The sequence below is a fragment of the Lonchura striata genome, chromosome 5 (genome assembly GCF_046129695.1).
Source record: "Lonchura striata isolate bLonStr1 chromosome 5, bLonStr1.mat, whole genome shotgun sequence".
NCBI lineage: Eukaryota > Metazoa > Chordata > Aves > Passeriformes > Estrildidae > Lonchura > Lonchura striata.
Window position 1 is genome coordinate 61,592,120 of NC_134607.1, and position 23,186 is coordinate 61,615,305.

The 23,186-nt window shown below is 38.0% G+C and overlaps 1 protein-coding gene across 18 annotated transcripts in view; it reads right to left on the reverse strand.

Annotated features, from left to right (window-relative positions):
• MAGI2 (membrane associated guanylate kinase, WW and PDZ domain containing 2) overlaps nucleotides 1–23,186 on the reverse strand; it is a 697,856-nt gene that overhangs the window by 141,105 nt on the left and 533,565 nt on the right. For all 18 annotated transcript variants that reach the window (XM_077783658.1, XM_077783653.1, XM_077783651.1 and 15 more), the window contains 3 exons: nucleotides 15,232–15,289; nucleotides 8,082–8,203; nucleotides 6,490–6,672 (listed from right to left, as the gene is read on the reverse strand). In XM_077783658.1, coding sequence (XP_077639784.1) covers nucleotides 6,490–6,672; nucleotides 8,082–8,203; nucleotides 15,232–15,289 — 363 coding nt within the window. The remainder of the gene's footprint in view (nucleotides 1–6,489; nucleotides 6,673–8,081; nucleotides 8,204–15,231; nucleotides 15,290–23,186) is intronic.

Below are 23,186 nucleotides of genomic sequence, written 5' to 3' on the forward strand. Positions count from 1 at the left end.
TGAACTTGCAGAGCATCTGTCCTCATGTCTGCTGCAAAGATCATAGCACTCATGTTGTGGTTCTACTCTCCAGACCCACACAATATCCTTGATCTAAAATCTTTTCTCATGAAATGAGAAAAGGCTGGTACTTCAAAGTCAGGCTGAGGTTTTAACAAATAGTTACTCTTCATATGTCTCACAAACAAGAAAATGTAACCAGCACTGCTAGTGGAAGGAATTATCAGTTTTGGTTGTACCTGATGCAAATATAGTGCTTCTGCTGTGCTTTGCCCCATTTCATCATCAGCCTGGAGGATGCTGGAGTACAAGCAGTAAATATAACACAAATTCACACTGACTGGCCTAATGTGGGTGGGAGAAGTCATTCTCCACAATGCCTGAAGTAATTTCAGTTATTGCTGTTAGTTACTTTCCAAACAGGTAATTTTCATTCTCTGAACTCCATGGGATGATTAGCAACATATGGAGACAGAGAGATGTGCAGTCTCAGCTAGACTACAACATCAGATGAAACATCCTAGTTTCCAAATAAAGCAGGGGTAGCCAGGGAAGCAGATATTACAAGCTGGTTTTATATGTGCTGTTCTGCTCTCACAGTCCTGCCTCACCTGGCATCAGCTTGCAGCTGCAAGACTGACACTTCATGAGGCCTTGGTCCATGATAAAAGAATTTTTTAGCCTGGAGATGCATAAGACCAATGAAAAGATAGTCCTTCCTCTGTGGTCCCACTAGTAGCACAGCTTCTCATTTTCTTAACACCATGCCTTAACTTTGGGAGCCAGTTTTCCTGGAGGTACTGGATGAGAAGGTGTCAGGCAGGTGAGATAACTAAATTTCAGCCAGCTTCAGTACTCTGGAAATCAAGCTCCTGGTCAGTGCACCTCTTGAGATGGCAACTGTGGTAAACAGTTGGCTGCCAAGGGAAGGGAATGTTGTAAAAGAGAAAATTACTGGTTAGGTTTTGACTGATAGCATTTCAGAAAGACATGACCTCTTAGAAAATGACTATAGGTGCTGAGGCATGTGGTCATGATACACTGCATGAAGTTTTGAAAGTATTAACATTTCCAGATGACTGCCAAAACATAGATTTTAACACATTTCCTTCTTTGTGCATACGTAGTTAATTTTTTGTTGTTGCTCAAACTAGAGAGCTTGCATCTCAGTTCAGCTCATATTTGTTGAGATGATGGTTTTTTCACATTATCTGACAATGGATAAACAGGGAACAGAATGAAGCATCTGTTTTAACTTGTAAAAATGCATCCTTTTGTAGATATCCCCAATTTCTTCTGTCTTGAGTTCTCCACTTTTTATAAAGGTTGTAAGATATTAGCCTTACTGTAAAAAAATATGCATTACGAAAACTAGATATTAATTTCCTACGCCTAATGACATTGTAGGCTCAACTACCTGATAATGGCTTTAGGTTTGCTCTAATTCACTTAAATAATAACATTAGTGGTTTTATAGATCAACAAGTGTGATTTCTCTAATTTTCTTACATTTAAAGTAACCTCAGCTTCTTGAAAAATTCATCATATGCAGAAGATTGTTACACATGTGGGTCTTGACATACGGCCATGGACAGAAGCAAGGGAACGGACCACGCCTTCCAGCATTTCTAACAACTCTTTCCCTTTGCACATCTCTAGGGGACAGTAGAAATTCTGAGTGGTAGATGTGGGACCAATCTCTAGCTTTTTTCTCTAGGCTTCACCCTACTACAGTCATACAAAAATAATAGTTGACTGCTTATATGATAGATATAGACATCTGAATTGTAGACAAGTATATCTGTTAGCTGAAACTTCTCTTTAATTTATGAATTTCTATCCCTAGAATAGATCAACTAATGCAGAGAAACTACCATTCCTGACAGAACAACATCTAAAAAAGCCCAAGTTTGCATTGTTTACAGATGATTTAGCATCTTAAAGCCAGCCAAGTACAATCTTGGCAAATGAAATGAAAGAACATGTTTCCCCTTTCTTGATTCACACTGCTGAGCTATGACATTTCCCCACAGATTTATGTTTCTGGAAAGTTTAACCTGCATTGACCAAAGATATTCATAAGTCAGAAGGGTCATCACCAGACTTCAAGAACCACTTTTGCACCATGTCTTTGAGCTGTTTCCTGGAAACCTTCGCCAAAGGAAATGGTGCTTGCTGAAATGAGGAGTGTGAGAATCTTTCCCCAAGCTTGATTATGTGGGAGTGTTTCAGTTTATCCAGTTCATTGAATAACCTTGAGAATTGTAGGAGAGTTTTTGCCTTTACAGCTTGAGCTTTTATCTTACTCAGCCGCAGGCCTAAATCTTTGTTTGCCTTAGAACAGCAGTCAGTCAAAATCACTCACTGTATAAAAATCTTTTCATGTAGATGCAGTCTTTTACCAGCATTTTAATCGAATGCAGGGGCATCTTAAATACAATTTTCTGTTGACTGCATGAGTTTCAGACAAGACAAAGCAATGTAACCTCCCAGAAAATAATGTGGTCTCAGCTCCTAGGCTGTCCTGACATAGAGAGAGATGCTGTGGAATGTAATGTCCATATCCAGCAGCTTGATTGAGCTCCAAATGCTAAAACATGTCCTAGAAAGGCATTTTCAGGATTATTAACAACCATTAGTGCACAGATGCTAGATTTACATGAGGGCATAATAGCCCCTATGAATTCTGAAACATCTGGCAAATGGAATCGGGAATATAATTTTGGTTGCTTTTGACTCATCCACTGAGATGTGGTTCCTCTGAGTCTACTTGTGAGGCTTATTGTGGGTCTAGGACAAATATAAATACCTCTTAGTGCCCAGCACTGGGCACCAAGGGGTTCTGATAGCTTGTCAGGACCTCTGATATCTCTTGTTGCATCCCAGTGCACTCAGTTTGCTTCAATGCTTTCTTTCACAGCAATGCCAAGTCACTGTCAGGCAGCTGCTTCTGTGTTCCCAGTGGCTTCCAGGATTCCAGCAGGGTTCCTCAGTGGTCAGTACTGGGACAGGCACCATTTAACATCTTTGTTGGTGATTTGGACACAGGGATTGATGCTGACATCAAGCTGTGAGGTCACACACTGGAGTTCCACCTGGTTTAGTGGAAGGTTCACCTGTATCTGGTATGGGAGGTGGGACTGGATGATCTTGAAGTCCCTTTCCAACTCAAACCATTCTATGGATCCATGTTCCAAAGGATGAAATCCAAAATTGCTCCGTTTTGAAACCTTCAGATCAAACTGTGTTGTTATGATCACATTTAAGGGTTGACGATGTCTTACATAGACTCACTCTTTGAATAGCATTTGTCTCTGACACCTATATCAGATTTTGGGTGGAGAAATAAACCAAAGCACTTTTCTATGAGCTTGTTTCTTTAACAATTATCTTGGAGTACAGCTCTTGTGTCCAATGTTTATGGAAGATAAATGAGATGATGCCTTTTCTTTGTATTTCCTCCAAGTCTGATGCAGGTCTGAAGTATGAAGATTTTGATAACCACTTGGCCAAAAAAATAGTATGAACTTTGCAAGGGACAGGGTCCAGAATCATATTAGAGCTGGGGGCAGCAGTGCTGTGGTTATGCCTTACACACAGGTTGCTTCACAGATCATTGTCACCGCCCTTAGACTTTCTACTGTGATGCCCCACTGCCACAATATGATGTTTTGATCTATAACCAAAGCTTCCTATGACTGATCATATATCGAGTGCACATATATTGAACAATGACACATAGTAACAAAAGAATAAATAAAAAAATTTAAAAGCTCTATTCATTATCCAATGCTGCCTAGCTAACAAACAAAAAGAAACAGATGTAATTTCACGTAGTTTTCCAAGGTAAGATTTTAACAGCTTTATGAACAAAAAGCTATTGATGGAAGCTGGGAGGCTTTCATACCTCCAGTTGATTATATTGTACAATAGCTCAATAGGGAGAGAAACTCTAATTCAGGAAATGTGAAAAGGATTTGATATCAGGAAAAGCAACCCCTTTGTTGAACAATGTTTTATAAACATTCTGACCTTAAATATATTTTTTCAGTTTTCCATTAACATGTTTAAAAATTCTTTATTCAAAGAACCAATGTTAGATGGCAGAATCATTAGTCTGAGATTCTCCAATGACTTTACATCACAATCTGTCACTCTTCTTAAAAACAAAGACATTTGTGGCCAAAATTTGTTTTGAGACCAAATTTTATATGTTTTGGAGTCACATAATTGTAGAGTGATTATATATTTCAATGTCCATTTCTGTTTTGCATTCCTATTGTACTTGAATTAATTACCTGAGAAAAAAACCAATGCAATTTCAATGCATTTTAACAAACATTTTTCTTACATGTTCTCAGCACAATCCATGACTACAATAATGACCAGCAACAGTATTGTGAAACCCATATTCAGTGTCAGCATAAAAATTAAAGTAAGTTGCAAAGATATCCTGTTTTCCAGAGAAAATAACTCCATGATCAATGTCACCAATAACAATCCACACTTCAGAGGGATTAGCAAGTAACTATTTTTGAGTTCTGCATCTGAGAATGCTAAACCATGACAAACAAGGAAAAGCTCTCATGTCATGTATTAGATAGTATGAAAATATTAAGGGAAAATGAAGTTTATGTCACTTAAATCTTCTGAACTCAGGAAGCCTATTGTATCCTTTGTTCCCCTAATCAGCTAATTTAATAAATTTTGCCTTTGGAAACTATATGCATTAAGTTAAGATGGCAACAAATATGAGAATTAAAAAGCTGTCAGAATAATGTTTTTTTGTAAAATCAGCACTAGAAATTTATATTCTACTTCTTTCTTACATTTTGTTTCTTCATATACATTTTCTGTTTATTTTTTTGGTGTTAGAAACATCATGATAGCTATAACATTAGCTCTGAAGCAAATCCTGTTTTGATTTTCTTTAAATAATACTTTTCATAACCTTTACACTTCCTACTTGGCAAGTCCTAGAGAGTCCAACAAAATAAACTAGAATCCAGGGTGATTTGTTCTGACATACAAATATTACTCTGATAAAAAACCCCCCAACTATAATAAAAGAAAGATTAAATGAAATTTCCAGAAAAATCACTTCAGACTATTCCACTTGCATCATTTGTGCCTGCATTTATTTCTGTGTCTGCTCCCTGGACTGTAACATACTAAAAGGAGCTTTCTCTGCTGCTGTGACCCATCCACAATGATCTGTTACCAAAATTTAGAAAATTATCTTCATAGTGACTCTGGCCACCATGAAATGGGTTTTCTACAGAGGCAACAACAATCCCAAACTAGCATTTCTTTATTTCAATGTCTTGGTGAGAAATGGAAGGATAAATTATGAAAACGGATAAATTATGCTGGGGAGAGATGGTACAGAGTGACAGGCTGCAAAAAACACAGGAGCACACAACTTCAGTCCCTAGTAACCAGCTGTAGCTGTGGAAACCCCAATGGACCTAAAGAGCAAAAATCATAGAACAAGAGAACGGTGTGTGTTAAAAGGGAGTTTTAAGATCAACTACTCCCCTTGCCACCCACTAGACCAGGTTGCTCAGGGCCCTGTCCAACCTGGCCTTCAACACTTTCAGGGATGAGGCATCCAAAAATTCTGGGCCAAAGTCTTCACCATGAGAGTGGAGGAACACGGGGACAGGAGTCCACAAAGGCTGTGGAATCTGTCTTAACAAAATTTTCTCAAGACCCTGAGAAACCTGATCCAAGGACAAACTTAGTCTTATTTTAAGTACAGGGTTAGTGACTGAAGAACACTGCCAACTGAAATAATTCAATTATTCTCTGACTGTTTTTTCCTAAAGAAGATGATAACTGCTTGGAAACAGAATTCATCTCCCTCCAAAAAGAGTTTCGTCCATACATAGACCTGATGTGACCTTTCAGACAGTAGTTTGCAATACTTATCAATCTGTGAAGATGAAAGTGTTTGCAGTGGTGGTCCAGATCTCCAGAGCAGCTTTCACTCTCATCAGAAGCAGTTTCTTTTATTTCATGAGTTTCCACAGATTCTTTTTTTAATAGGACACAAATGCCTGTGTGTCCATATGCCACACTGAAAACTCTTGTTATGATGGTTCTAATGAGAACAGTATTGGATGGGACTCAACTGATTATTTTGCAAAACCATCCTTTCTAAAGAAATAAATTTGCACTTAGTAGTCTGTGTTCTCTATCTCTTTTCTTTCCACACAGACTTCTCTTAAGTAAACAGTCTATAAACCACAACCCATTTTTATGTAGACAAATGCAGAGATCTTTTCTCCCTTAAAATATTGTGAAACAGGAAAAATAAGCTACCTGGCACTTATAAGCAAGAAATTTTTACCAAGAAACTTACCTTTTCTACATATTAACACAGAAAGTCATATGGAAAATGTATGCATTCATGGAGAGAGTGAGACTCAGGAATCTATTTCTCATTCTGTTTCTCATATAAAAGATCAGAGGAACTTTCATAATTACCTGTTTCCATTTTCCCATCTTGTGCAGCAGGCCCATCAGGAATTACACTCTTCACCTGGAGAAACTCATCCGGCTCATCCCCACCAATGATGGTAAATCCAAAACCCATGTTGCTTTTCTTAAGAGTTGTACTGAGGAAAGTCCCCTTCAGCTGTGATGCATCACGGGTGAAGAGTGGTTTTTCTACATCAGTCAACATAAACAAGAAAGACAAAAGTTCTGATCTAGTCACACCATAGCAGGGACAGCACATAACAGTATTGGTTGACACCGAGTGGCAGTGTATCAAAGGCAAGCAAATAAAGGGTGCAGACATTCCAGGAAAAATATTTGTGGGTTCTTGTACTAATAGAAAGCTTAAAACGTATTTCTTATCTATGGCAGATCAGCCATAAATGAAAAGATATAAATATCCTGTGATATTAGAAATCCATTTAGAAGTGGATATTGCGTAGCTAAAATAATTACATCAATAAAAGTGATCTGTGAGGTAATTTAAAAACCTCTTTCCAAACCTATAAATTCAGCTTTGTCTACAAAGTAATATATTTCTCATAATTTCCCTCCCAACCACAGTGAGGAATATATCCCCTGTGAATGTCTCATTCCATTTGTTACCGAGAGGAGGTAAACACTAGATGAGCTTTTCTCTCCAAACACACGGGGTTCAGGCATCCAACAAGTGACACACACGACAGCTGTGCAACCTTGGCGTCCCCTCTCCAGTGCCTGGGGGTGCGCTGTGGGTGCTGGGGTCCCCGTGCTGCTCTCCCATGCAGTGGGGGAGGTTGGGGAGGTGCAGGTTTGTGACCCCAGCTGGCCCCAGGGCAGCGGGCAGCGGGGACGTACCGTAGAGCGCGCCGGCCCCGGCGGGGTCGCGCCGCCACTGCCACAGGTCGCTCACGCTGCGGGACCTCCTGGGAGCGGGGCGCAGGCGGGCAAGTTTGGGTCTAGGTAAGGTTGATGAGGAGCTTTCTACTGTTGCAAAGGAGAACAAGCCTCATTCTCTGACTATAACCTTACGTTAAATTTCATTTGTCGATACCAGTATTGTTTGCTGCTTATACAGCTCCTTTTGAGCACATTAATTTTTATGTTACCAAGTGGCTGCATTCCTGTAAACTCCTATAACACTGTGCTTGAGGCTTTTAACTTAATTGATGCTTGCTAGATGAGCTAGCTTAGAAACATACCAAACATCAATTAAGAGTAATTTAGAGAAAGTACAATTAAGTATTTCAGTGTTGCCAGTCTCGGGTGCTCAAGAGAGAGTCGTACATTCCCAGGAACAGAATTTATGATTTTATTTAGAAAATTACGTTGGGAGTCTTATTGTGCTTTCAGCTTCTCAGCCTTTAGGAAACACTAGATTAAACTGTTCTGTTTTTCCTCTGCGCCTCTGAAAGTTTTAGTTGGCTCGTGAGTCCTGCAACTATTGGAACCTGGACATTTAAGGGAGAAAATTGCTAAGATACAGGTGATAACCTTTTGAGCATTGGCAACATTATTCTTTTAACCAGACTATGACAAAATCATTGTCACATAAACAGGAAAGCAACATCTTAACCAAGACAGCTGACATGGTACTGTACCTCGGAAACCTTGGGCCTGCATAGGCTTTGTTCCAAGTTCTGCGTTGGGCATGTTATGCTGCTGTAGCTTCCTTTTTGCTTCTAGGACAGGGTTTTCAAATTGAGTTCTTCTATTTATGTGGCTGGAAAAAAATTGGTTTTGATTACAACCTAGGTTCAATTGGGTAAACTGATAATTTTCACAGTAGGGTGCTAAGTATGTGGCTAAGGTGTGTGTGATTAGAGATCAGAACTGTGAGGAACCCCCAATGGGCCTGAACACGTCCCTTACATTCCACACAATTTTGTTGGGGGTGAGGATATACAACCAGTGCCCTCTATAATGAACAGCACTGAGCAGCATCCTATCACTTCAATATGCTAAATCTGCTACATACAAATGTTTTTGATCTATGGGACTACATATTAAACAGCAGCACTGCTGAAAAATGCTATAGCAACAGTTTTCATGTCTTCAGCATGACCACTGTTCTGTGTATGATTCAAAGGATCTCAACCAGTTTTGTGCATTATTATCAATTAGTTGTAGGTGAATTTACTCACTAACAGAAAAATAAAAGCCTAGACAACCGAGTGCTTTTATGATGGTAATTAACAAATAAATCTAATGGGTAATAAATTGAAGATTATTCCTTTTTAATGTGTATCTGCTCAGCTGTACAGAAAAATCAGAAGCAGGAACTAAATTAGATGGCAGATTAGAACTACATAGATCGTATATGAAATATAAGAAAAGTTAGTATACATATTTTTTCTTTATGTTTTACATTTCCTACTACAAGTCATTAAGTCCATCTCTGGCATTACACCACTACATTTCTGCATTGTGCTTAGGACAATGAACTTTACAACTACTGTCACCATATCCTTGATTTTAATTCTTTAAAGCACACATATTATCAATCACTGAGCTATCCTTCAATCCTGTTCTGGGATATATTTTGCATGTTTTCCCATGGAGGCAAAGCAATGTAGTAGGCTGCATGGAATATAGCTGCAAGATAGGATCACAATAGGATCACAACAAAGAGAAGGGACTTGTGCTTCCAACACTGCTTTGGGAAAGCCAATACATATGTACAGAAGGGCAGGCTTATATCACTCCTTATTTGTTCTCACTGGGTTACTGTCTACTGAGGTCTTCTGCAAATCCAATCCTAATCAGGTCTTTAAGCACTTGGACAGGTTCCGTGGTAACTTTCACAACTCTAAGATCCTAAAAGGGTCTTTTCTGACATTGCAATGACCTTTTGTGACACATTAAGCACTTTTCAGGTCCTTTGAGATTTTGATCCTACCACAGCTTCAAAGAAGATAAGTGGAATTGCCACTAGGAAGTGAGGTAGAGGAAAGGCAGCAAAGTCCCATGGGAGTGCAATACACTTGCAAAATAGGATTTAGTGGTCAGTTCTAATGAAATGAAAAGACTTTCAGTCATGTAAAAGAATATTTGATTTAATGAGATGAAGTAAATGTGATAAATCCTTAAGTTGCTCCTTTGTTCACATGGCTATAACTCATTCAAATGGCTGCTAGCTTACTATCATACTCTAAAATTTTCATTAATAGCTTTCAGTAAATTTTGTTCTATGCTGCAGACAGATAAATCCCTCTCATTTCTTTCTTTCTTTAGACAGGCTGTTTAAGATTGTAGGTGTTCCTTTCCTAGACTTTTGCTTTCTGCTATTTCTAGTAATTGTCAGGGTCTTCAGCACCTTATTCTATTGCAAACCTATGGACTTATGATGAAAGGGAGAAAAACTTCACTAGTTAAAAATGGAGAAAGCAAGACTTATGTGCATTAAGAAAAGGTAATCATGAAGTACTAACATAAACATGAAAAAATACTTATGTGTTTATCATTGGATATATTTCCATGTTGTAAAGGAAATACTGCTTTTGCCTTTACACAATACAGTGATGAAACTCAAATCCTACATTAAGTTCTGAGCACCCATGATCAAATGAAATGAATCTCTATGAAAGGTTTTACAAGAAGACCAGTGAAATAGAGTATTCTATTAGAGAAGATCAAAGGAGTTTTAGCTTTTTATTCAAGCAGAATTAATTCTGCTATATAATTGCATTCTATGAATACATTTGGAAGTAAATACTAGAATATATTAAAGATGACAGGATTTCAGACTTGAAGTCTGTAGGCTTCTCACAAGAGAAGTGTGAAGTTAGAAAACAGCTTCCAGAAGGAGGTATGGAGTACAATATCTAGCTTGTTTTATTTTAGCAATTGACAAGTTTTAAACCAGGGTTGCTACACATGTGGGTTAGTTGCTTCAACATAGGGATCACCTCTTACTTTAGGGGCTCTGAAGGATCCTGCCCTGTTCTCCAGCTGCCCTCCACAAGAGCAGAGGTTTCCTGTGGCTTTTGTGCCATGGCATGCAGATGTAATGGATATCCAAGATTACACTTCAGATCTTCATTCAGGACTTTGCATTGTGCTCAATTTCATGTTGCAGTTGCAGGAAGGCTCCTGCAGACCTAAGCTTCAACTTATACATGGTTCTGTGATATAAGAGAAGTGGGGATTTTAGCTAATCTGTGTTCATGGCTCAATAAAGATTAATTTGTATGGTACTGACATCACAGCTATAATCCATTTTCTACTGCCTACCTACAGTTTCTAGGTATAGTTTAAGTTGTGGTTTGGTCAATTTAAACAGAAATATCTTTGATAACAGCTTGAAAATGACATTTTGTTCTATCAGATCAGATCAGATCAGATCAGATAGGAAGACTAACACAGGTTCTTGAAGCACCTCATGTTGTTGGTGCAACTTTAATAATTCTAAGCTCCAATTTATTCCCATTTTTTGACTGTTTTTGGTAATGTGCAATCACAATGTGAAAGCACAATGTGAAAAAGCACAATGTGAAATTTCCAACTCATTAAAAAAATGCATTAAATTTTGTGTCCAAGAGGACTCAAAGAAAAGAAAATTATATTTATAATCAGTCATTTTTAGCAGTCAGTAATATTGCATTATGTTCCTATATTGATGTAACATGGAATACATCTCTTTTATGCAATTTCAAGTGCTATACAGCTTCTTGGCTAAATCAGAAAAAGTGCTCCTGCTGAGTTTACTTGAGAAACAAGTTGTTAAGCTAAGTAGTTCTCTTGAAAGGACATTTTAGTTTTTCCTCTGGCTACTTCAACAGCATGCACAAGATTTATTACTAGCCTAGGCCTTCATAAAACAAGCCTAATGTGAGTTTTAGAGATGGTTACAAGTAAGTGCTTTTATGGTTAAAACAGATTTTGGATGGTAGCCAAAATGTACTGCTCATTCTCATAGGATCTAATTCAGTGAACAATTCTAACTTTTCTTCCTTTATTTTATACAATATATATTAAATCAAAAATAGTAATCCAAAACCTAATCCAACTCATTTTCTAGTGCCACTGTGGCTGTGCAGAGAAGGAGTGGCTGGTGCTGCTGGCCCCTGTTAGCTCACTGTATCTCAGATGGGGACACACCCTCAGAGGCAGGATTTTCTTTAGAGCTGCATTTACTTGTCAGGTCAAAATTCTGTCTCTGTGTGATGGGGAGGTACCATCAGCACCAGCCAGCCCATAAAACACAGACACAATTCTGCCCTCTCAGTTGTCAGTGGGGCCAGGCTAAGTTGTTTTTGTGATGAATTTCAGCTTAGATGCACTTAAGACAACTGAAACACATCCTTAGGAGATTTGCAGGATGTAGTGCCTAATTTGCAGCCTTTAGTTGATGGTCAAGGCACTGAGCTCTGACAAAATGACAGCAGGTCAGAGCATGGGCACCAGTAGAAGGATTTTAACCCATCTCCTTTTCTTATTTACTTTAATATATGAGGGGTTTTTTGTTTGTTTGTTTGTTCTTTCTTTTTTTTTTTTTTTTTTTTTTTTGCAGTTTTTGCCTATAGCTTTTGAAATTGTTGCCTATTACCCAACAAAGTAATTCTGAGGATCAGGATGCCTATAAAATGGATATTCTAATTTATAACTTGTATGCATTGTATAGCCTATCTTGTATAGCCTATTTATCTTTATATTCACATTTTTCAGTTGATAACACTATAATGACAAAATGACCTGGGATAACTTTTTCTATTAGAGTAGTAACAGAGCATTGTCAGAAGTTGTAAATCAAGGAGGTATGTTTTTCCAGGATAAATGCCTGTACAGCTAATTTAGCTGTTCTATTAAAGAGGCCATGTCTGAAAACTGAGCTCTGTGTTGTAGTTAGTCATCCTTAAAGAGGGAAAAATCTTTTGGCAATTAGAATGGAAAGACACAGAGCACTCTAATGACTACATTCTCTCCATAGTCCTGCACAGCTCAGTGCTGTTAGTTCTTAGTTTACAGATTAACAGTTACCAGACTGCATGAAAGTTAACAAACATATAGCAAACACCTCATTTATGTCACATGTCACATTATAAATGAAGCCTGGACCTACATAACAAAGCAAATGAAAATTATAATATTATCTCACACCTACATTAATGCATGATTAAGAGATGTAGTGATAATGGAAACTTTTTTTTTAGCAGAATTTGCAAAGAGGTTGTGATTTGTCTTTAGGAACTCGACTAGCAAGAGGTTTAAATGTCTTTGTTTTGGCTTGTTTTCTCTATTAGCTTTTCTCTGGTCTCAGAATATTTGAGCTGAACATGGCTGCTCCTTGTAAGGTGAAATGGAGTCTGTCTGCCTCACTGCTGAACTGTACAAACTCCCCATGGGATACAAGCTCCTCAGTGAGCAGAGTACAAACCCTGCTTCTATGAGGATTTTGTAGGCCTGCATGTAAACTTGGAGTGGACCTAAATATCTGGAATTTTGTAATCTTGCTTTTCATTATTTTCCTACTTTTATGACAAAATTAAGAAAGTGTATTGTAATCTGATTTTATCTAGTTAAAAATGAACTCATCTGTTGAGCATTGGTAATAAAAAAACTGTGGCTGTTATGTATTGTAGCAGGAAAAATGGAAAGCAATCTTTGTTTCAAACTTATTGAGCTCAGACAGCAAATTAAACTACAGCTACATTTTTACTGACTATAAAACTCCATTTGAATTTAGCAGGGCTGCAGTTTTAATGCCACTCCATGAGCATCCATTCCACTTCTAAAAACCTCAGAGACTGCAGTAGGTTTGATGTTTTTGTCCACAAATCTTATCTGTGCTAGTATTAATAAATTTGGCACTAACATCCTTAAAATATGTAATTGCACGATAACATCTGGGCCTGGTGCCTTGCATCTGTTTATCTGTGGTTGGACATGAAATACAGATAAATACTTGTTCCTTTTCTGACTCTGCAGTGGAGTGTGAGCCTTGCTGGTGCCAGAATGCCTCGGGCTGCACCAACAACCAAGGGAGTCTCAGTAAGAGATTACTGCACAGAAATTGCACGCCACCTGTTATACCTCAAAATACACTGAAAACCACTGGGGCAGAAGCTTTACTTACACCCAGAAGCTGCATAATTGCACGTGCAGAAATCTTTGGCAGGGGTTAAGTATAAAATTCTATGAGAACTGCAGCCCCTGCCTACCTGGGGACACCATAGAAGAACTCAGGCATCAGAAGGGGGAGTAATTTAATGGTATTACTTAGGCACGTCAAATCTTATTCTTTTGCTTGAATCTGGACTGACTGAGGTGACTTGAGCTGAGCAGCAAAGTAAATGGAGTTGCTGTCTCTCTCACCTGAGGGCAGGAAGCAAGCTGGGGACAAAGAGGGAGAGCAGGTGCTCTGGCATCTGGAGAATGGGACAGAAGGAATCAGCAAAGCAAGAAACAAGCACCAATTTCTGTTGTTTGCTTTGTAGAAGGCTGGGGAACATGCATGGGCATTCACAAGCTGCTGCTATGACAGCAGGTAGGAAAAGAGCATCTTACATCTTCTAGACTTGCAGCAATTAGATGAGTTTTTGATCTCCCTGCACACCTGAACCTTTGCATACTAGCAGCATATCCTGAAGTCAGGAAAAGCTGCATCTCCAATACTTGTCCAGGGCAATCCTGCAGTCAGTGTGTTGGTATGGATTCAAGAGACCAAGGGAAAAATGTGATGCACAAAGGAAATTTTCAATTTTCTATGAAGCAACTAGATAAATACATTGCTTGAGTATCAAGATTTGAAATAGAGATTTTAGGTCAGGGACAACAGGGACAATATTCTCTGAAGATCTCTCTTGTTTAATAAAAGGCACTAATGGATAGTTGTTTCTCAACCTTGCAAGTGCTATCTGCACAGTGACAGGAGTGGCTTCCAGTCTCCTCTCTTGCATACTGACTGTAGAGAGCAAAGTGAGAACTGGCCCCTTCCAAACAGGTATCACAATCTGAATCTTGATTCAGTTTTCATAAGTCTCATTCATTATGTTAAGTTAAAAAGCAGAGGAAATAATCTCTCAGATTTACTTATTTTATGTACAAACTGGCCAGGTCCTACCATTACTTCAAACAAAAGCATTTTGTTGGCCTTTGCACAGAGGAAGAAGCTTTTTTCTTGTTTCATAACTAAAACAGAATCTGAAGAAAATGAAAGCAAAGATTGTGCTATGAAAATAGAATTTATATTGTTTTCAGCTGCACTTTTAAATTAAAAAAAAAACATTAAATTTCATATACAGCATATAAAAACCTTGACTTCTGGCACAACCAGTATAAACACTTGATTTGCAGCAAGTGAGGATTACCCAGAAATGGATTTTAACTGAGCTGAAATTATTATGATTTGCTCTATTAATTGATTGACAAGATTTATACCTTGCTGAATATCCAAAGCTTAGATAGAAAATGCAACATCTCTTTAATGGATATTGTTCTTTGTACAAGTGTCAGCTAGAATAGTACCATGGAACCAGACCCTGGATAAAGAGAGTGACTGAATGCCTGAGTCACTGATTTGGGACACTTTGAATATACCTATATATTTAAATATACTTTGAATATACCTATATATTCAAATATACTTTGAATATACATTAATTACCTTGATGACTGAGAATTCCTGCCATACCCATAGTTTAACATGCCAAGTAATTGTCCCCATTCCTTGCCAGGCTGAGCATTGCAGAGGATACCAGTATTAGGTCATGACATATTAATAGCAACTTAATATTGAACATGGGAACTTACTCAACATAATAAGTGCCATAAATGGGATCATCAATTTTCTCCCAGCCATATGGAAGCTCTGAAAAACAAAGAGTTAATCCCTCTCAGTAAATGCAGTACAGAATGCAAAGATTTCTAATAACAAAATTGTGGATCTTTGCTGGGTGTTGAGGGAAATAATAGTGAAATTAGATACAGTGACTAAAGCAAATGCCAAATCTTGAACACACCCCATAGCAGCCACAAGTAGTAGTAACCTTTGCATGTAAAAACCAGCTCTTAGTTTCTAGAGCAACCCATTTTGGTTGAACTTCTTTATTGTTCCAGCAGTTGCATGAGCCAACAACTGTAGCACATCTTGTGTGACATCACTGCCAGGAAGTGAGAGCATTCTATTTTCATGAGAAAAACACACAAAAAATGAATTTGCTTTTTGAGCTTTTTTTTCCTTAGGAATCCTGGAAAAGTTGGTCTAGAAGGAATGAAAAGAGTTTGTTTCCTGCCATCTAAGTACAGATAGTATACAGAAATGTTTGCATTTTTCTTCTTACTGGGATGGCAACTCTACAATCTCCAAAGGCATCCTGTTCCATAGGTAAGTTATATATCAGGAACACAGGAGCACAGAACACTGCATGAAAGCACAAACCAAAATAAGATATTGTAGCATCCTCTGGACATAAAGCTAACTACATTTTTCAGAAACAGAGATCCCTAAAACATTCTGGTCTTAAAAATGAAACTGTTGTAAATATTAATTCAACAATCTTGAAAATCATTCATTTATAACCAAACTGCCACATATCTATTCATGTACATTGATACTTATTTTATTATCACTAACACTGAATGCTTAAAAAATATTATACTGCCAACAGAATTTCATCTTGTGTTTAAAAGGCACCAAACAGAGGCAACAAGTATTTCAGTTGACATGGACAGAGTAAAAACCTCAGTACCAAGTGGTGACATGGATGGAGGAGACTCACAAAGGGATGGGCATTCCCATTGCATAACGGGTATTGATTTCTATGCAATCAAAGACTATGACACAATGTATGGGGAATGGTACTGAGATTCTAAAAGGAAATTTGACTCTGGAATTCCGTATCTTAGGTTTTTTTTTTCTTTTTAAACTCTGTTGCACTACTTTAAAGTAACTTTTTGGAGACGATGAGTTACTGAACTAGACAGAACAGAAATGATGTAGATCATATTGAACAGTCATTACACTAGTCATAAAGAAGTATTCCTGGAGGACTTGTGTTTTTTTTTTTTTTCACTGACAATATGACTGGACAATTATTGACGTGCTCAAAGGAGCAAATAGGAAAATAAAGCCTGAGTGATAAAAGGGATAAAAGAAAAGCACGTTAATCTCTGCTTGTTACTTCTCCTTTAAATGCATCTGTAGTGGCTGATCCTTTCTTGAGTGAACCCTTTTAGACTGCTGTGATCTTCATGTCACATTGCCCCCAGGGGATGCTCCTGCTCAGCCTTTTCCAATCCTGCAGTGAAGGACAAAACCCTCTGCCAGAGCCAGGCAGATGAAGAAATGCCACATTGCATTATTTTTTTTTTTTTTAATAGCAGAAGGCATAATATTGATACTCAATTTTTTCCTATTATTCTTAGAATATTGTTAGCTTTGAAATCTTCCTAAGTCCACATTCTGAACTACTTTTGTCAGGGCTATTTTGTTATTGTCTTTTCATAGGAATAAAGGCAGCATAAAGTATTCAAGCTGGTCTCAAGAATTACAGAATGGTTGATGTTGGAAGGGAACTTTGGAGGTTGTCTAGCCCAACCCCTCTGCTCAAGGCAGGGTCAGCCAGATCGGATTGTTCAGGACCATCTTCAGTTAGTGCTTGAATATATCCAAGGATAGAGACTCCACAACCTTTCTGGGTTACTCAGCCTGTGCCCTTTTGCCTCCTGTCCAGACACCACTGCAAAGAGCCTGGCTCTGTCCTTGCACCTCCCTTCATGTATTCATTTAGATTAACAAAATCTTCCTTGAACCTTCACTTCTTCAGGCTAAACTGTCCCAGGTCTCTCATCCTTTCCTCCTAGGAAGGATGCTCCATCCCTTAATCATTTTAGTGGCCATTCACTGGACTGTCTTTATGTCCATGTCTCTGCTGTACTGGGAGCCCTGGATCCAGCACTCCAGCTGTGTCCCAGCTGTGCTGAGCAGAGGGACAGGATCATTTCCTTGATCTGCTGGTGATGCTCTGCCAAGTGCATCCCAGGAGGCTGCTGACCCACGTTGTTGCAGGGGCACATCGCTGGCATGTTGAGGCTCTAAGCATTTGAAAGCCCTGTTGATGCTCTTCCCAGACCTTCCCAGAACTTGAGTAAAATGAAGTGAATCACCCTACAACAGCTCTCACAAAATCCTGTGTATCTTGGGACAAGACTGTGTAATGTAATCCATATATATTCAAAAAAGAAATCAGCTGATGCACAAATCCTGTACTGCCCCTACAGAAAGTTTAATTGCCAACTCATGCATGATAAGCAAGGCAAAAATCTTCTATGAAAAATTATGCTCTTACCAAACACTATGATATCGGATGAATATAAAATATTAGCTTATGTATTATTAGTACATTTTATTTTCATGTAACCTTGTATAATTTTCTTGGGCTAATTAACTTCATGTTTCTTTCATATCTGTCCATCTAAAATTATATTTCTTTAAAGAAAACTCAGACGGGTACCAGTAAGACCTGTACATAAAAGTACACACAAACACACACACATCCCCATATACATACACACACAGGTGTGCACAAGTTCCTCTCCCGAAGTCCATTAGTAGATGCATTTTTTCAAAGTATGGAATAAATAAGTACAAGTATATAGATGCAGATAACATACTTAATTTTACATATTAATAAAAATCTGAAATAATTGAGGATTCACTATTAACCTATTGGCCTATTTTTTCCCTGAAGTAATACTTAATTGTACTTATGAACTGGCACAACTACTGAGAAGGAAAAAGAAAAATTCCATTTACTAGTGTAAAAATCTGTAAAAATTTAATGTATTTGACATACTAAGGAGAACACACTTTTAAATGCATGGATTGAACAGCTGATTATTTAAAATCATAAATTAGCCATGAGTTCAGAAGAAAGAAAAACAAGATCACCTTTGTGTACCATAATACTCCATGTAAGGTTATGCTCTGATTTTACTATTCCGTTTAAGATTCAGCCTATAAGCTATGTTTAATTAAAATTCTGTGTTGACCAGTAAAACAGAATTGCTAGAGCATAAACCCCAGGCCCCTGCCTGTTGAGAATGGCAGATAAGATTAGTGGAGTGTAGTTTACTGCAGAGGTTCTCTAAGAAGAATCTTCTGCTACATTAGCTTTCAGGAGCACTGTGATTATTTTTCATTACATTAAATTGTGGCATCTATTCCATTTTTCACTCTTGAAATGAATGATTAAAGGACAGAAATACTCTACTGCTTCATAAAACAGGAAGCTTAGAATTTGCCAGATTAGGGGTGAGGGCATTACAGTTTCTCCTTTTGATTTCACTGTACCCAGGGATGATCATTAGGGATGAAAGTGAACATTAAATATTTGTAAAAGAGAATTGTTGTATAACACTAGTGAAGGAGATTGCTAATGGATGTGAATAGGGAAAGGACCTATATCTTACAGCTGATATTCATTTGGTAGCATCAGCATGCTCATTTGTGTGCAATTTTTGCAAGCACTGGTTCATGCATACTATGAACCAGACATCTTCATCCTTAGGAACTCAAAACTTCTATCACCCTTGTCCTCCAAGTCTGTAGATTGCTGAAGGCTTTCTCTTATAGAAGGAAAAAAAATTAAAAATCTACCTTTTATTTTTAAACCTTAAATATCTAATATCCTCCTATCATCCATTGCAGGGCTGTTCAGGAATATTTATAAAATCACCTTTTAAAAATCAGTAATAGTTTGTGCAGTGGTTGGCAATGCTGACACCACAAGTGGATGTAAGGGTGCTGGATAGTCTGTATGGTATGTTTATATCCTCCAGTTTTTGCAATGCATGCTTTATTCCTTACAAGACAAGCAGCATCTAGCCAACACCAGTCATCCAAAACAACCTTTGCTCAGTAACCATCTGGGTGAGTTTTTAATTCAGAATTGCCTTTCTAAAAGTTAAATGCCCAGTGGCAATGAAAGTCGGAAGAAAAGACAGCAAGAAAGCAAGAAAAAAGGATAGGAAAGAAAAAAAGAAAGAAAGAGAAAAAGAGAAAGAGAAAGAATGAAAAAAAGGAAAGACTAATATGAATTTGAGCAGGTTGCTTTAATAATCAATTGTAGTGCCTTCTCCTCACAGACTGCTTATGCTAATGGTGCCGATGCTCTTATTCTGCCTTCTGAAAGCTGTTGCATTTTAGAATGATTTCTAATGGTGCCACTTAACATTCCCTAGGGATGGAGGAAAGAGTACATTTTGGATCTTAATGTTCCAAGATGAAAAAGCATACTACCAAGCCCAGAGATTAATTTTTCTGAAGTTTATAATTCACTGAGTTAAAGAGAGTCATAAAAACTTTCCAAGGTTTCAGAACAACAGATAGCATTGTGTCACTACCCCACTGACATACTGGAAAGAAAGATGAGAGCTTATTTCCTGATTCAGTGACAAATCAAAATATTTGTTTAGTTCAAAGGAATATAGCATGAGAGAGAAAAAAATATATATAACCCCTGTTGTTATTGAAAATACTGTCAATGAGCATGTGGAAGCTGTGGAGGTGAACACAAGTTTGGTTCACCTGCCTTGCTAACACCCAGGCACAGGCCAGGAATTGTTTTCTAACATATATAGGGGATTTTTCAGAAAAAATACTGTATCTTCCCATTCAAAAGCCTGTGATTTTTTCATCTCTTGCTTTCTTTCTTATCTTTTCTTTCTCCCTGTTTCAAATTTAGTTTTGCCTTTCCAAGTGAGTTACCTACTGCAGAGGGTATCGAAAGAGCTGAATTAAAAGTTAAAAACAGTGCAGCTCCACAGTCCAGTGCAGTGTCACAGTCTTTTCTCTAAGAGACACAGTCTTTGCAAATATTTATCTCTAAGTCTAAACCAGTGTTCCTCACTGCACAGCTTACAACAAAACCCCATTGCTTGTAATACCTAATGCACAGCACACAGACTCCCAGGGGGTGGATGCTGCTCCAGGCATGCTGTGCTGCTCCCTCAGGAGCTCAGGGTTGGAGATACTTGGTTTAGATGCTTTTGTTTGTGCAAGTTCATATTGTCTGGATGATACATGGAACATACTGTGGTTGTGCTGCTGCTCCAAAAACCTCTGATATGGGGTTGTCATGAGGAAAGAGAGGATGACACTACCCAGTGAAAATCAGGATATAACCTATTACCCCCATACCTATGTGAATTGTTCTAGGTCACCTATCTGTATACCATCTGGAGCTCAAAATCTGAACCAAGTCAACAGGTATATCCTATGGTAACCCTGAGTGGGTGGGGAGAGAAAAAAAAAATAGGTAAAAATGGTAGTTGAATTGTTCACTCTTTCAGTGAAAATAACAACAAAGGTTGGACTGACAATTCCACCTCCACAAAAACCCCCAAATTTACTATTCCTTTAATGGAAGATCTGGAAAACCTAGTGAATGTACCACCTCCAAGTCAAGCCATGTAAGTTCAATTTCCATTAAACACACATTCTCCAACTGCCATTCTCATATCAGCAAATTTCACAGAACCATGACTGTTTATGTTCTGTCTGCAATCAAAAAGCATTCATGTGCAATTTATTCTCACAAATAAAATGTCATTATGCAAAATTTCTCCTTGCACAATGGAAATAAATGTGTAAGTAAGACATCTGATAAATGCATCTTCTTCCTTCTGTGCTTATTGTGACATCTATGTAGAACATAGATGACTTAATATTACTATATATTCAATAACATTTTTTCCCAGCGTTGTTAAAAAGTGAAATACTGGTAGCAGTTGGGATATTTTTTAACATTAGGTATACTTGATTCCTCTGACATGCAGAACTGTGCAATGCTAATTAAGATTGGCATTAACACAGTGACAAAGTGTTAACTGAATCACTGGTATTTTTGTTTTGTTTTTGTTTTTGTTTTTTAATTAAAAAAATTATAAAAGGCTTGTTACCTTTTCAGTCAAATAAAAATTAAAACCCCCAATCAAGTAGAAATAAATAAGGATGAAACAATTTTCATGTTGTGAACTTAGCTAGATTATTGTAGGCAGTGCCCGAGGTGGTTTCCTTAATAAAGGTTTAATAAGAAACTCGGTGGTCAATAGGTAAGTGGGCAATAAGCTGGTCAAAAGTACTTTCCATGGGCCTTTTCAAGAGAAAATCAAGAGTTTCAGTTAAAAGATTTCAAACAAATTTGCAAAATCCTGTTTTCCATGTATTTATAAAGAATAGATTTAAGGAAAGCAGAAATATTGAAAAAATAATATTAAAACATTACAATTTTTTTCATCAAATCTTGTTATCCTTTTATCTTATTCTCCATTCTTACTCCTGCATTAGTTGTACCAGAAGCCTGGCTCATATTATAGAACTACTGTGGAGAGAGAAGCTTAAACCAGCTGCTCGTTGATCTCAAAGTTCCCACTAAAGTGACCAGCATGTTGCTGGGGAAACAGAGATATCTCACAGTTTAGCTACAAGTTCTTGCTCAGAAGCCTGGATAGGAATGCATCCAGGCTTCCTTGGAATAGTAAAACAGTAGTGTGCCTTAGCTTCTAAGAAGAGCATGGTAAAATTTCTGAATTCTCTGTCAAATTACGCGCCATTCTCATTTTTAATATAACAAAGGGTACACATAAACAGAGTTACTGCAACACCCTCACAGCTCAGAGCTTTAAGCTGACATGGGCACTGCTAGAGATGAAGTCCCTTCAGGATGAGGGACATTTCTGCAGATGCCAGCTCTCTGGAGGAGCCTGACCCATGCCCTGGTGGGCTCATGTCCATGAGCCCGGCTGGCTCCGCTGGCTGGTCCAAGGCTCGGCCAGGTGTGCTAAAGGCCAGGCTGAGTGGGCTGGGAGCAACCTGGGCGAGTGAAAGGCACCCCCGTGGCAGGGGGGCTGCAGTGACATGATCTGGCACCAGCCCACTCATTGTGCCTGCGTTATCACTCTGTATTCCTGGGGTTCAGCAGATTCGCTTCGTGCCACGTTGAGCTGCAACATGGAAGATTCTGCCTTTGAAACGGATTTTATTACCACAGCTGTTTTATGCTATATTCTTTAGATTCTGAAAAAACCAGAAACATTCTGTTTGATCTTTTGGATGTTCAGATCTTTCACTGCTTGTATCTCATTACTGATTATATAAATTCAGCCTTGTTAGAAACCAATGTTTTCTATCTATGCATTATGTAATGAAGTTAGACTTCTATTTGTTTTCCAGTCTCTTACTTTATTTATATTCTTTGCTTTGTAGTTAAGTGTTGAACTGCATACCCTGTGAATTTGTGGAGTTACTGAATTTACTGTTATTATAAAACCTAAACCCTCAAATTTGGTTAGCGACCCGAAAAGATTCATGTAAAAGTATGTAGCTACTAACAGTGTAGGTATGTAGCTACTCCCAGATTTTATGAGAGACTGCCAGGCATTTTCTCACTCAAATTCAACAATTTTAGTTATCAATTCTCCTCTTAACCTCTAGTATTACAATTGAAAAAGTTTATTATTCTGTAACAAACCCAAATGACACATATCAGTGCTATTTTCAGTGTCTTTATTAAGTGGGAATCAGGAATACCCTCAGCCTTTGCTTAGAGGGTAAGTGCCCCTGCCCTTGCCTGTCTTGGTTGTCCTCTGCTGAACTCCTATGTACCATGGGGCCCAAAAACTGGATTCAGTATTACAGATGCAATCTAACAAGTCAGTTCCCAGACTGTATTGTTGCACAACTTTGATTCTGCCCAAGTGTAGAA